Source organism: Mya arenaria, chromosome 9 (assembly GCF_026914265.1).
Source record: "Mya arenaria isolate MELC-2E11 chromosome 9, ASM2691426v1".
Classification (NCBI taxonomy): Eukaryota; Metazoa; Mollusca; class Bivalvia; order Myida; family Myidae; genus Mya; species Mya arenaria.
The window spans coordinates 56123311-56133599 of NC_069130.1; the positions used below are offsets into that span (position 1 = coordinate 56123311).

Genomic DNA, 10289 nt, shown 5'->3' on the forward strand with positions numbered 1-10289 from the left:
TATGTATGCCACTTTGTGTCAGTTTTGTTTTGTGTTGTTTAAGATGTGTTTCCTTTTGTTAGTTGTATGCGTAATCTTGTGTCAATATTTTCGAATATCCCTACTAATTTTCACGAGGTCTATCTCGGAGCATGCCGCAGATTACGGGGCTGTTAATATTGGTAGAGACAATAAAACCAAAAATACACACCGTTATAACTTGATCGTTTGTATCGGTATTATGTAATAATCCTTTTAATTGCTGGTAATATTGTACATATCAGACATTTCAGCAGATAATACAGCCACTCGCTAAATCACAGTGTTATGCTAAGTAGGAGGTCAACATTTCGAATGTCAAAACGTCCCTAATACAAACGTTCATTTTTTGATAAAGGGTCCTCATGGGAATTCAAAACGTGTTCATCTTGGTCAAGAGGTTCCCCGGTACGAAGAACACGTCCCATAATGACTGATTAGGCAACGTAGGGATTGCTGCATAGCGTCATAAACAAAACGAGTTTATACTGTTTATCCCTAGAAGTATTCTCGAACAATATATTGAGAATGAAAACAATATATAAATATGCGAGTTTAGATATATTTATTTTTACTGAGATAACAGAAAAGTAAATTGAGCAAAGATTCTCTGTCCGGTAAAACGTTCCAGTAAAAGGTCCGAAATTCCAGTCTGAAATAGATGGAATAAATTACAGTTTACGTCAAACTATATGCAGGAATAATCACAGAAAAAAAACCCAAGTGAATTAAGAAACATTGTCATTAAATTAAAATATGACTTCAGCACAACCAATGAAACAGCGCGTGTACATATCAGTATTCGAAATCTTTGTTCATATATACAAAAGTTGTATTTTCTGAAGATCTTGTAATAAAAAATTGAAATTTTCAAAAGATATGTTGATAAAGGTTTACCACTTTGATGCGTTTATGTTTATTAACATCTTCATAAACTTAGCCTCCCTAACTCTAACTTTTACAACTCGCCTGAGTTTCGTTCACAAACCACCTGCAGATATTTAGGAAATCTTATATTACGCAGTCGATGTCATACGTACTTACATTTAGAAAAAGGTTCACATAACCAAAGCAATTGAAACCAACAACCCATTTACCTACATAAATAACGAGTACCCTACAAACCTAGACTTTAAGGAAAACAGATAATACCTTTATGTTATCATATACTTACTTATGCCGAGATGGTTCAATATTTCTTGCCCCATCCATAGCCACCGCCATAACCACCATAACCGCCACCATAACCGTAACCTCCACCGTAACCTCCATAACCGCCCCTCTTTCCCCATCCTGCAAGAAAACGGTAACATTACAATTAAGAAAGATTCGTTCACGTACCAGAAGGTTGGTTAATTCTATTGAAATATTGATGTTGGCAGCAAAAGTACAAACGTACAGTACAGTAAGTTACGAAGAGGACATTATTTCAATATGGTCACATCAAAAAACCGGTCAGCTAGTTAAACAATGATTGGTTTCTTTTCTTTATTATACTATAGAGATGGTTACAGTGAATTATATATTTTTCTACAGCGTTTCTATAAGGTTAACGTTGTCGATTATAAATTCTTGTAATTTGAAAACGATAAAGACTGTGATAAGGGTTAGCAAAGCGTTTGGGTCTACTTATTTTTCAACTAAGAAACCATCGGTCAATGGTCTTAATTGATATATACATGTGTTTAGGTTAAGATAACATAATTCTTTCAAAACATTCGGCGTTTAGTGTGATGTTTAAAGTCATGTTTCTTACCGTATCCACCCCAACCACCTCCATATCCACCTCCGTATCCGCCCCCATATCCCCCATATCCACCTCCGTATCCTCCCCAGCCCATGCCGCCTCCATAGCCGCCACCATATCCGCCTCCGTATCCGCCTCCGTATCCGCCTCCATATCCACCCCACCAGCGCCTACAGCACACAACACCGCCCCATTTGCCACATCGGCCCAGGGGATACTCGAATTTCTTGTTGCACCATTTGCTACAGCGACATCGGCCCCGGGCTGAAGAAGGAACAAACTCCGTCTTTAGAAATGAAATTCCTCACCGGCAAACAGTTTTGAGAACTTCACCATGCCATTATTTATGCTACGAGGCCGATTATGTCAGTCAATCATTTGCTTCATATTGTTTAAAACGTTATTCAAAAAAGACGCCAGAGAAAAGAAAGCAGCGAACACATGGTTTAAAAGTATTTGACTAACGCTGCGTCGTGATAATAAAAACTTTCAATTTCAATTTATCAAAGTGCTTTTTGACCATTCCTTGGTGGAACTCCGAATAGCGACAATATACAAGCAAATCAGATGACCAAGAATTTCATTAACGTTTAATATATTTTGGTGGTCTGTCTGGTGTTTTTTATGTCCGCGGTCGAAATTTCATAAACATTGGAATAACTATTGCTGGTGTCTTTTATCGCTATGAAATGGACTAAGAATCAAATATGCTTTTTTATTTTCAAAAGGATATGTACAAAAATAAACACAAAAAAGATGTTTTATTAAGTAAACATACTATTAAGAGTAGCTTTACCGCACTGTATAATAACAAGAGCGATGAATATGAAAAATAAAGTCTTGAAAAAGAGAAAAATAAAATATTATTTAGATCAAACATTGAAAAAGCATCAAAATCAACCAGTAAAATGTATTTCACTTTAAGTGTCAAAAAAAGAAGAGTAAATGTCTCTCACCATCAATGTCCTGGATAAGGACGGCTGCAAAAACCATAACAGCGAGAATCACGGCGGTAGTCTTCATGTTTGGGCGCTATGAGTTGCTCCTCCAAACTGATTTCCTTTGAGCCTCTACACACTTTATATACCTGCACACCAAAAGAGGTGAAAGCGAGAAAACGCCATGTAATATTGCAGTAAAGTTGCACTTAAGACATTTATGCTTTTAGTATTATACTGCTGACTTCCAACCAATCTTTAGTAATTTATTGTTTATGACAAATGATATTTTGTTTTATTGCGCAATGTTTTACGACAATTTAACCAATTAATTAGCATTTTAAGTATCTATATAATTACTAAGTATGTCGTTAACACGATTATATGATGTTCTTTCTCATCCATTTGAGGATGTGTGAATATTCGGGAACATTTGAAAACCAAATCGATCAACAGGATTTTCAGTAAGAAAAGCCAGAAAAGTGTCCGGCCTATATATTACAAAAACTCCTCATTGTAGTTTATGGGAAATACAAAAGAATCGAGGAAAATTAATGTTTATATTTATTTTAGATGTTTGTTTTAAAGATAGTTAAAATCAAGATTTTTTTTTTGTTGTTAAAAATGTACAATAACTTTTAAAGTTTTAGTTTACTAAATACGCTTTATTAGTATTTTCGTCTATGTTCGAACTTTTGCCCCGACACTTGGTATATTTTCACCATGAAGAAATGTTAGTAATTTGAAGGGTCAGGGTAAAAAAACTGATAGTGCAGACCATCTTGCAATATTTACAATGATAGGTATAGCAGTCTAACCTTTGCTTAATTATTATTATCATACTATTTGAAAAGTCGTAAAAATATTATGATTACCAACCGTTCATATTTGCTTTCATATTTTATGCTTTCATATTTTACGCTTGGCATAGTAGAAGACGAAAAGCCCATTTAATGATCTGAACATGAGCGGAAAATAGATTGTGCCACACTGAATTAGCGGTTGTGATATGGTTTAATTTTGTATATATGATTGATAGGGACAAGAAGGATGAATATATACAATTATCCAATACATCAAAGTAACATGCAAGTTGTTAATTTTTGTGAACAAAATGAATTAGAGTCATTAAAATGATCGTATGCCTAATGTGTATGCTGAGTAGTTTATCAACCCATTGAACTGGTCTTATATTTTCATCAATCTGCGTGCTAATGACATTGTAATTGTTATGGTCGTACATACATTTTCTTTATCTGTTAATGCAATTCGTCGACTAAAATTTCAAAAGACCCTTAAAATAATATCATTCATCTTTATTTAGATATGTTGAAATTGAGTTGTGATTTCAATTTTTGATGATGTTTTATCATTAAAACGTGCATTATTTTCCATGTCTTACGAGTCCCTGACATTTGCAAATGGTTCAACCGCATTTAAAAAGAGCTCCGTTGTTCGGTTATAATAGTTAAAATAAAACAGCGATTATATTTGATTAAATCATATTCTATTTCTAAAAAAGAAGAAAAATAATATACGACTGATGAGGGCTTTCTCGAGGAAAATGTTGCAAATATTTGTCTTATATTGTACGTGTCCCAAGCGGATCCTAGGGTGGCGGGCGTGGGCCGGAAAAAAATTCAAGAGTACTGCTTATTTTGATTTAAGAGAAAACAGAAATAAGATACGCCCAAAATGCACCATTTTGGTCTAGAAATTGTTACTTATAAGAATAAAATCCTATCTGTGGAGGATCCTGGGTCCACCCATGCCAGTATTTTTTAAAAGCCCGTAGGATACATGAAAAGTCGGAATGAAAAGCAAGGTTTCTGCTAGTGTCTTATGTGGTACTTTTTTGGATTAAATACAGGAGACTCGCGAATAAGTCGAACTTACCTCCGGCCCTGCCGAAAAGTATGAGAATGCTACATAAGTATGCTCGATATGTAACTGTACCCTTATTCTATTACTCTATGTCTCCCCCCTTTTTTAACTTATTGCGTCTTTATTGCACCTTGCACATCCAAAAGCCAGAGAAGTTATCCATCAGCAAGAATGTGACTTTAAAACTAATGTTAGTGTAAAGTTCAAGTTTTAAGCAATTTACATATTAAATGATGCAAATGTCGTTTTATTGATGTCATCCGGACATTTGTATTGCACAGAATAAATTTAAAATTGGTCATATTGATTGATTTCAACCGAAAAGCAGCTTTTCGAAACAGCTTCCATTTAGACGAAGCTGGTATGGTGATTTAAGCTCGACTATTCGAAAAATAAGTAGGCTTTACTACTCGCCCCGGTGGCGGTGTTGGCATTCAGTTGAAGTTTTAGAACAAGTTCGCTTTTTCACTTATAACTCAAATACTCTTCATTTAATTCACTTAATAATGCATAGGTTACATAACCCCATAAATATTATCCTTGTTGGCACCTAATTGACTAAGAAATCTTGTTTAAAGTGTTAGGGTACATTGCGTCAGGTTAAAGTTTTAGGGCAGACTGGGATTTTTACCATTAACTTCAATTCCCCTCATTCAATTGACTTAATACTTCACACACTTATTGACGACCATCCTATAATTAGATTACATAACACAATTTCATCCTAAATACAAATTATGGCCCCTGTTTGACTTAGGAACCTCGGTTAATGTCTTAGGGCACATTGTGTCTGGTTAAAGTTTAAGGGCAAGTTGGGATTTTCACTAATTACTTTTATACCTTTCATTAAATAAACTGACTACTTCACAAAATTGTTTACGTCAATAACACATTAGGTTACATAACTCCATATTAACACTAAATACAAATAATGGACATTGATTAACCTTTGTTCTTGCTTTTGCAAGCATATTTATTTGGATATAGCCAACGTTAAACCTATTTATTACAATGATGTACGCCGTTGTTGGGGCGAGCCGGCATGATGGCGGCGTCAAACTCACCTATGGTATAGCATAATTTTAGTTATGTTTGACAAATGGTGTTTAAAATTGGTATATGAAAAGAGTTTATGCATACCTTTCATTGGATTGCGTATTGGACCCGTTGGGTCAAGGTCAATGTTTCTGTTACTTAACTTTTTAAAGTGGTTGGTACTGAATAAATTTAGTTATGGAGACCTTTCATTGGATTGCGTTTGGAGCCCTTTGGGTCAAGGTCACTGTAACTGAAAATAACAAACGGTTGGTTCTGAATAGGGTTAGATCCGGTTGACATATTTCAAACGAACTTGATATATAGGACGAGTTTATGGTCACCTTTTATGGGATTACATTTGGGGCCCCAAGGGACAAGGCCAGGGCCACTGTTAATACAAATAGAAATAAACTTACAATTGTTAAATCTGAATGTCAGAGCGAAGACTGTAGTTCTTCTGTCAATCATTAAAATCCTGCATTGTGGCGTTTTTTCTTTACATTACTTTGTCATTTGTTATTGCTTGGTGGGAGCACATAGTACATCGTTATTGGATTTAAGACAAAGCGGCGTAAAGTCGAGCGCGCTGAGCGACAGCTCCTGTTTCAACTATACGTATTGTCTTCCTGAATAGAAAGTTAACTTAAGTTCTCACAAGAGCCATAATTTACATCAGGTTCTATAAATTTAAAGGCAACTAACGCCGTCATAAATTTGAAAGTTTCTTACTCAATTCTGAACTTTTCAATAAACAGGAAATTATTAAAGGGGTTAAAGTATAAAATACTTAAATACTTAATACTTAAAAAGCATCTGGTGATGATTATATCCTTAATGATCTCATAACCTCGGATATACGCATTATGTTTTAATAGGTCTATGTTAAACGTTTTAATGCAATTCTAAAGAGTGGTTACTTTCCAAACTGTTGGCGGATATTAAACCAATTTATAAAAATGTAGATCATACAACCCATGAATATTATAGCACAGAACAGAACAGATAATTTATCATCAAAGTACATCATTTTCTTTACCACATATCTTTAATAATTGAACACATGGTAAAACATAGGTATTACAATGATAAGTCAATCAGAATACAAATGTATGAACATATTCAAATAAGGTGAGGATGAACAAACAAAACAATCAATCATTTTTATTATTCAATATTTAGCAATGTTCGTCTTATACATGACGCTTCTTTGACAAATAAAGATTTGATGATTTCTTGTCTATTTGTTGTGTTTAACAGTTTAATAAATTTAAATTCAGATGTACAAATATGATTTAGACGTTTTATGTATTTCTTTCTTATAAGCCTCTATATCCCTTCTTTTACATTATAAACAAATTATTTAATTATGAAGTATACCACACCGGTCATATTTATCCGTTTCGATTCGTAAGGGCTGTAGAGAAAGCCTTAGTATACAAAAGAATATGCGTAAGCTTTAAGCTTATGTGTCTAAATAAAGTTAATAACCAAAAGAGGTTTTAAAACGATATTTATGCGAAAACTACAGAAACAAGCTCAGTAGCAATAAGTTTAAACATAAAACCGGTTTAATGGCACTAGGTAAACGCCAAAGACATAGAACATAAAAATCACAAACAAGAAACATGGAAAAAACAGCACGAAACTCCACAAACAGCACAGTGCATACACACTATATATAAAAAGCTAGGTATGTTTATCAAGGATTGTCAAGACAGGACTTTTAAGGGATCTACTATTGCCTTAAACATTAAATTGTACCATTTTTTAACTTTCACAAAAAGTGAATTTCATTTGGTACACTGATATTATCAAATACATATCCAAACAGTTATATGACAAACTACAGAAACTAAGTAGCCAAACGTTCAAACATAAACATCATTTTTAAAGACATACTCGCTCAAAAGCTTTTTAACATTTGATACCCAGTAGCTTTACCAATTACACAGTCTGATATGGATAACTATATCCATGTGTATCATGCTATTATTACTTTCCTTTCTACAACTTTTTACCAATACTGTATAATTCTAACAAATCTATGTACATAAAGAGGATATCTGCAAAGCTCGCCATACGCACCAACCAACACGTGCTGTACGTGTATTTTTCTAACATTTAAAAAACGTTTACAAAACGTTAAATGAAACCTTTCAATTTCTTTAGCATTTGTAAAACCCATATTTCCAAAGTATAACTAAGAACAAGGGCAACAAAGCTTCAAATAGTTGAAATAGAGTCGTTGGTCATATTACTATTATATTTGATTCAACAATAAATATCAACTTTAAAATCTTATTTTTTTTCGGCAAAATAATCATGAAACATTTCAATTGACGCTTGTAATGATATAATTCTAAACCTTAGTGTTTTTCTATTTTTATTATGAATCACAACTTGTTTTATGTCGTATTTGTTTTCTTTTCTGTTTTGTGATTACTGTGAATAAGTCCATTATACAAATGTACTGTTACAAATTTACTGTACATGTAATTTGAAGTATTTGAAGTGTTTTTATAGTAAGTCATGCATTAAGAATAACACTGTTAGACTATTGACCATGCTAAGATAACCCAATCTCTTGCAATAATGGTACTTAATTGTTTAATATTAAACCATGATATAAATCTTACTAGTACTTTTGTAAACTTACTTTGGAACATTTCTCTGAACAATTGTTTTGTATTTTCTACTCAATAACACATGGACGTGATGCTAATGGTGAAAATTAAAACCTTTTCTTTGTCTTGTTCTATGCCTTTATTGCTTTTTGAATACTGTAAAAAAACTCATAATTATATACTGTTACATATTGACCGAAAGCTTAAGTATTTAAAGATGCACTCTTACTCCCCAATAAGATACCGCAATTAAAATATTGTTTTAATATTCAAAAAAGAAGAAGATGATTTAATGTCGAAAACAATGGTTCTTATGAAGGAAACTGAGTTGAATTTGAAAGGATTACGCATAAAGTACGGTATTTCTTCCTTATGAGTCTAAAGTAGACCACAGTAAATCTTTTAGCATTCACCAATCATTTAACATATCTGCGCTTTCTGCTATTAAATACACGGTTAAAATCTTGTTATCAGCATTTTCCATAAATGCATGATTTATAGTATTATTACTACTATTTAAGTGTTTAATGGGTTATCAGTCAAAAGTAATGTTAGTTATACATGTGTATGTATTGGTTTTGAATAAGAGTGGCACTTTACAGAATTTTTCATTGCTATAAAATTTATGCATTCCAAAATACCTATGACTTAAAAAAATAAACATATTAAGATAACCGAATCTCTTTCAATAATGCTACTAAATTGTTTGAAACTAAACTTAACCTTTGTAACATTAAATAAGTCAGAGTTAGCCGTTTTCCATTGATCATTTATTGCTGATTTGATCTCCTTATTCCTTGTGTTTTCTGTATTGCTTTCAGGACTTTGCATAGTTTTAATAATGTTTCAAGTTTCAAAGATTGTACTGAAAGTCATTTTTAAAGTCATAAATTCTAAGTTATTCAAATAGGTCTTACTTATGCATAATTTGACGTCATTAATAATCGTAAAATCTTGACAAAAATGTGACTATTATTTGTTAAATACATACTTACCAAAAATAATGGATAAACCTAAACGTTTTTTTTTGTCATTTTACATTTCATTTTAGAAAAAAGGATTGTCGATTCATCTAAAATTAGCATTAGCATTTATTATAAAAAATCATTAGTGTAGACGCAATAAGTGCAATTATGTGAATTTTACATATTGTTGATTAGTTATCAACGAGTCATTACTTTTTAATGTCCACATATGGTTTTCGTATGATTTTAAATAAAATTGATTACAAAAGCTAATATATGAGCTGAAATAATAAAGCTATTGTATTTTTAATTTGTATTCTCTTTTTAACCGAAATCAACCTATTTTGCAATCTATCAAACCAAAAAATCTAGTTTACAATATGTGTTTCAGTATAATTTTTACATTTACTCACTTTTCCATATTTAACCAACATAATATTATTGGGTCACCATGCTTCAAAATCTCATTATTTCACGTGTTTAAGAGCACTTAAGTCAACGCATTCGTAATCAAAATGCAATGGGCATAAACGTTTCTTAGAATTAAACCATAACCATTTTTCATTTTATCTAATACGTTATATTTATAATATTAAACTCTTTTTTTCGAATATTCCATCAACCATAATGTAAAATGTGTTATTACGGTAGACAGAAAATCATCTGACGAATTTAGCATCATATTTCATAGTTTCAAGAGAGATTTTTTCTTTACTTTATATTACTGTTCCCGTCTTTCTTTCTTCAAGTTACTCTTTGAACGATCGTCTCTTTATACTTACTCTATCCGTTATCTTACCCATTGAGCGGGCGTGTCAATTACCGCGCTCCCTCAAGTCTCGTATTCTTTGAGCGTATATTTATCTTTCCTCCCATCTTATTCTCTTTGAGCGAACGTATATTTTCCTCCCTTCTCCTACTCTTTGAGCGGACGGGTCTGTCCCCACCCCCTCTCTTTTTCTAGTTTAGCTGCCGTGTCAGTTTCCGCGCTCTCTTCCGGCCTTTCTTAATATTTGAGCGTTTGTGTCATTTTCTGCAATGCTTGTTATTTAGTAATTTTTTGAGCGACCATGTA

General features: G+C 32.8%; 1 protein-coding gene across 1 annotated transcript; it reads right to left on the reverse strand.

Annotated features, from left to right (window-relative positions):
* Nucleotides 1–566: 566 nt before the first annotated feature.
* On the reverse strand, nucleotides 567–2810 carry LOC128245609 (keratin-associated protein 6-2-like). The gene is made up of 4 exons (XM_052963815.1): nucleotides 2722–2810; nucleotides 1775–2029; nucleotides 1193–1311; nucleotides 567–670 (listed from the first exon to the last, which is right to left on the reverse strand). Exons 1-3 carry the CDS (start codon nucleotides 2786–2788, stop codon nucleotides 1208–1210), a joined length of 426 nt encoding a protein of 141 aa, XP_052819775.1. The 5' UTR covers nucleotides 2789–2810; the 3' UTR covers nucleotides 567–670; nucleotides 1193–1207.
* Nucleotides 2811–10289: the final 7479 nt, after the last annotated feature.

Excerpts from the sequence above, each read along its gene's own strand:
- LOC128245609 (XM_052963815.1), bottom strand. The coding sequence starts at position 2,788 with ATGAAGACTACCGCCGTGATTCTCGCTGTTATGGTTTTTGCAGCCGTC. Across the intron at positions 2,030-2,721 it reads CCTTATCCAGGACATTGATG|CCCGGGGCCGATGTCGCTGT; the intron begins GTGAGAGACATT and ends TTCCTTCTTCAG. Across the intron at positions 1,312-1,774 it reads AGGTGGTTGGGGTGGATACG|GATGGGGAAAGAGGGGCGGT; the intron begins GTAAGAAACATG and ends GTTTTCTTGCAG.